This window comes from Pteropus vampyrus, unplaced genomic scaffold (genome assembly GCF_000151845.1).
Source record: "Pteropus vampyrus isolate Shadow unplaced genomic scaffold, Pvam_2.0 Scaffold191, whole genome shotgun sequence".
NCBI classification, from domain to species: domain Eukaryota; kingdom Metazoa; phylum Chordata; class Mammalia; order Chiroptera; family Pteropodidae; genus Pteropus; species Pteropus vampyrus.
Window position 1 is genome coordinate 498,615 of NW_011888972.1, and position 5,107 is coordinate 503,721.

General features: G+C 35.6%; 1 protein-coding gene across 1 annotated transcript in view; it reads left to right on the plus strand.

The window, feature by feature from the left end:
* Positions 1–5,107, plus strand: part of TEX11 (testis expressed 11) — a 131,236-nt gene that overhangs the window by 10,162 nt on the left and 115,967 nt on the right. The window contains exon 2 of the mRNA XM_023537447.1: positions 1,399–1,566. Coding sequence (XP_023393215.1) covers positions 1,399–1,566 — 168 coding nt within the window. The remainder of the gene's footprint in view (positions 1–1,398; positions 1,567–5,107) is intronic.

Consider the following 5,107-nt stretch of genomic DNA (forward strand, 5'->3'; position numbering starts at 1 on the left):
CGCCTGTTTTGCTCACACCGGAGCCCCTCCCCTGCCACCTCTGCCTGGAACCAATATGTATCTACAAGCTTGGTGTTTGTTTGTTTGTTTTAAGATTCCACATATAAGTGAGATTATATGTTATTTGTCCTTCTGACTTATCTCACTTAGCATAATGCCCTCAAGGTCTGTCCATGTTGTCACAAACGGCAAGATTTCATTCTTTTTTATGCTTGAATAATATTTTATTGTATATTTACCACTTAAAAAAATTAAACTTATTGAGGTGACATTGGTTACTACATAAGTTTCAAGTGTACGGCTCTTTAATACGTCATGTGTATATTGCATTGTGTGCTCACCGCCCAAAAGTATAGTCTCCTTTTGTCATATATTTGGCCCCCTTGACCATCTTCATCCTCCCCCCCTCCCCGCACCTTCCCCTCTGGGAACCGCCATATTGTTGTCTGTGTCTATGAGTTTGTTTTAATTGTTGCTTTCTGTTTTACATCCCACATGTGAGTGAAATCATGGTTCTTGCCCTTTCCCATCTTATTTTGCTTAGCATGATACTCTTAAGATCCATCCACATTGTCTCAAATGGCAGTATTCCATCCTTTATTGTGGCTGAGTAGTGTTCCATTGTATTTATGTATCACGTCCTTATCCATTAATGGACACTTAGGTTCTTTCTATATCTTGGCTATGGTGAGTAATGCTGCAGTGAACACAGGGATGCATATATCTTTAGGAATAAGTATTTTCAATTTTTGAGGGTACATACCCTGGAGGGGGATTGCTGGATCATATGGTAGCTCTATTCTTAATTTTTTGAGGAACTTCGCACTATTTTTCATAGTGGCTGCACCGATTTACATCCCTACCAGCAGTGTATGAGGATTCTTTTTTCACTACATACTCTCTAACACTGTTTAGAAAATGGTGACATCATTTGTACAGATTGAGTAACTGGCTTATGTTATCACTAATTGGGCATGTCATTTTTTTCTCACAAAATAAGGTCAGATCTTCAGAGACAGGATAAGTTAGCTATGTCTGTCTAATGCTTGAAACTATTAATAAGTATTTGTTTTACAGGGCACATGTCTAAGTCTCTCTTCAGAATTTCTATATTTTCTAATTTTGAAGACATTATTAATTTCTATTTTGTAGTTTTAAGATGACATTACTATTTGTGAAGTCGATGCTTTTTACTTACTGAGAATGAGAATAATGACTGTTATAGATAAGTGATTCCCAGGGAATATAACTTTTATTTGAAAATTGTGCTGTACCTTTAGCTAAGAGAAACTTTTCCTCCAGTTTGTTTTTACTCTAAGGATCATTCAAAGTCTCTTCGTGCTATATTCATTTGACCAAAATCTAGCAATAGAGTTCAAAACGATTTGCTGCTTTTAGCCAGTGGTGATAGTTCACGGAATTTTCTCATCCATTGTTATTTCAGAAATTATCGAAAACCTCATTGTGAGTGATCATTTGCCTAACATGCCTGAGGCAATTGATAGACTCTACATGGACATAGAAAATATCAACAGGGAATCTATGGCTGACATACAGGATGCTCAGGTTGGTATAAAAATAATTTCGTTTGATAAGTTTTGATGATTGATCATTTTAATTAATGCATAAGTAAATGGGCTTCATGATTAACCATTGCTAAATACATAGAAATCTGTTTTTGGATTTTCAAGCCTAATGGTGCATTTAGGGAAAATAATTTTAGAAACCAGTGGAAAAATATCTGCTGAAGTTTAACCTTTACGATTTAACCTCTCTAGGCTTCAGTTTTCTCATTTGTTAAAGGAGAATAATAAAACCCACCTCAGCATTGTAAACAAATAACATATTACATCCTGGTTACGTAGTAGTTTGTCACTAAATAATAGTTCTCTCTCTTTTGCAGCCAAGTAAGAAAGTACCTGGTAGTAGGGAACTCAGCTGAGCGTAAGCCTCCAGGGGCACTTTTCGAGGTGGGGGGGTGTATTTTTTCTGGTGTTTAAATGAGGGTCTGTCATTTAATTTGGAAATTGCCCTGAGGTTCTGAAACACTTCTGGGAACACTGACTTCGGGCAAATCCCTCCATTTTGCAGAGTGCACATACGGAAAGGTGAGATTAAAATTTATTGTAAATCTTTCCCTTTTTTACATATGATAGCTTTATTTAGATATAATCACAAACCACATAATTTACCCATTTCAAATGTACAATTCAGTGAATTTTAGTATTTCACATTTGTGCGCCCATCACTACATTAGTTTTAGAACATTTTCATCACCCTCAAAAGAAACAGGTTGCGCCTGTTCTCGGACATTCTCCATTTCTTCCCCTCCTCCCAGCCCGGAGTCCTCTCATCTACTTTCTGTCTCTGTGGGTTTGTCTATTCTGGGAATTTTCTGTAAATGGAATAATACAATATGTGGTCTTTTGTGGCTGACTTATTTTGCTTAGCATAATATTTTCGAGGTTCTTCAATTTCGTAGCATGTATCTGTGCTTCATTACATTTTATGGCTGAATATTACTCCATTATTTGGATATACCACATTTTGTATAGCCATCTGTTGATGAACATTTGGGTTGTGTTATCCTTTTATCTGTGATGAGTAATGCTTCTGTGAACATTCATGTACAGGTTTTTGTGTTTTTGTTTCTCTCGGGTATATATCTAGGAGTGAAATTCCTGGTTCATATGGTAACTTTGTTTAAATTTTTGAGGAACTGCCAGATTGTTTTCCAAAGCGACTGCACCATTTTACATTTCTGCCAGCATTGTATGAAGGATCCAATTTTCCCACATCTTCACTGATACTTACTTATCCGTGTTTTGAATTATAATCATCCTAGTGGGTGTGAGTTGGTGTCTTGTGTTTTATTTTTAATTGTGGCAAAATATATATAATATGAAATTTACCATCTTAACTATTTGTAAATGTAAAGTTTAAATGTTAAGTACACTCACTTTGTTGTGCAACCAATCTATACAACTCTGTTCATCTTGCAAAACTGAAATTTTCTACCTATTAAACAACAACTCCCTATTCCCCTCTTCCTCCAGTCCCTGGGTACCACCATTCTGCTTTCTGTCTGTATAAATTTGACTACTCTTGGTACCTCATACAAGTGGAATCATACAGTATTTGTCTTTTTGTGAATGGCGTATTTCACTTAGGATAATATCCGTAGGTTCATCTACGTTGTAGCATATATCAGTGTTTACTTCCTTTTAAAGGCTGAGTAATATTGCATTGTATATATTTTGTTTATTTATCATTCCATGGACACTCGAGTTGCTTCCACCTTTTGACTCTTGTGAATAATGCATCTATGAACATGGATGTTCAAATAACTGTTCCAGTCCTAGCTTTCAATTCTTTCGGATATATACTTTGAAGAGGAATTGCTGGGTCATATGGTAGTTCAATTTTTTTTTTGAGGAATCTCCGTACTGTTTTCCATATTAGCCGTACCATTTTACATTCCCATCAACAGTGCACAAGGGTTCCAATTTCTACACATCCTCGCTTGTTATTTCTGTTTTTTTTTGATAGAAGTCATTCTTGTAGGTGTGAGGTGGTATCTCATCATGGTTTGATTTGTGTTTCCCTGATAGCTAATGATGTTTAGCATCTTTTTATGTGCTTATTGGCCTTTGGTATATTTTCTTTGGAGGAATGTCTGTTAAGATCCTTTGCCAGTTTTTAAATTGAGTTGTTTTTTTATTATGAGTAATAGGAGTTCTTTACATATTCTAGATTCATTATTAATAGCTAGAGACTAGTAAAGATCCTGTATATAGGCTGTCTTGCTGAGATTCCCCACCCCCCCCCCCTTTCTGGAGCTGCTGTGCTGATTTCTTTTTTAAAAAATTATTTTTCAATTACAGTTGATGTACAATATTATATTAGTTTCGGGTATACAACATAGTGATTAGACATTTACATAATTTATGAAGCGATTCCCCTGATAAATCTAGTACTCATCTGACATCGTACATGTTCATTACAATATTATTGACTATATTCTTTATGCTCTACTCTTCATCCCCATGACTGTTTTGTGACTGCCAATTTGTACTTCTTAATCCCTTTCTTTTTTTTCACTCCTCAACCCCCCTCCCACCTGAAAACCAAAAAAACGTTCTCTGTATCTATAAGTTTTTCCGTTTTGTTCATTCATTTATTTCTTTAGATTCCGCATGTAAGTGAAATCATATGGTATTTGTTTTTCTCTAATTTATTTCACTTAGCATGATACCCTCTAGGTCCATCCATGTTATCACAAATGGCAAGATTTCATTCTTTTTTATGGCCGAGTAATAGTCCATGTACTACCTCTTTTTTAGCCAATCTTCTATCAATGGACGCTTAGGTTGCTTCCATATCTTGGCTATTATAAATAATGCCGCAGTGAACATAGAGATACACATATCTTTTCGAATTAGTGTTTTGGATTTCTTTGGATAAATACCCAGAAGTGGAATTGGTGGGTCATATGGTAGTTCTGTTTTTAATTTTTGAGGAACTTCCAAACTGTTTTCCATTGCGGCTGCATGAATTTACATCCCCACCAACAGTGCACAAGTGTTCCCTTTACTCCACATCTTTGGCGACACTTGGGTTTGTTGATTTATTGCTGATAGCCATTCTGACAGGTGTGAGGAATGTCTCATTGTGGTTTTAATTTGCATTTCCCTGATGATTAAGTGGAGTTGAGCATCTTTTCATATGTCTATTGGCCATCTGTTTATGTTCTCTTTGGAGAAATGCTTGTTCAGGTGTTCTGCCCATTTTTTAATTGGATTGTTTATTATTTTGTCGTTAAGTTGTATGACCTCCTTATGTGTTTGGGATATTAACAACTTATCAAATGTGTCATTGGTGAATATCTTCTCCCTTTTTGTAGGTTGTTTCTGTTTTACTGATGGTTTACTTTGCGGTGCAAAAACTTTTTAGTTTGATGTAGTCCTATTTTTAAGTTTTTTACTTTTTTCCCCTTGCTTCAGGAGATATATCAGAAAAGATATTACTAAGAGCAACATCAGAGAGTTTACTGCCTATATTTTCTTCTAGGAGTTTGATGGTTTCAGGTCTTACATTTAAGTCTTTA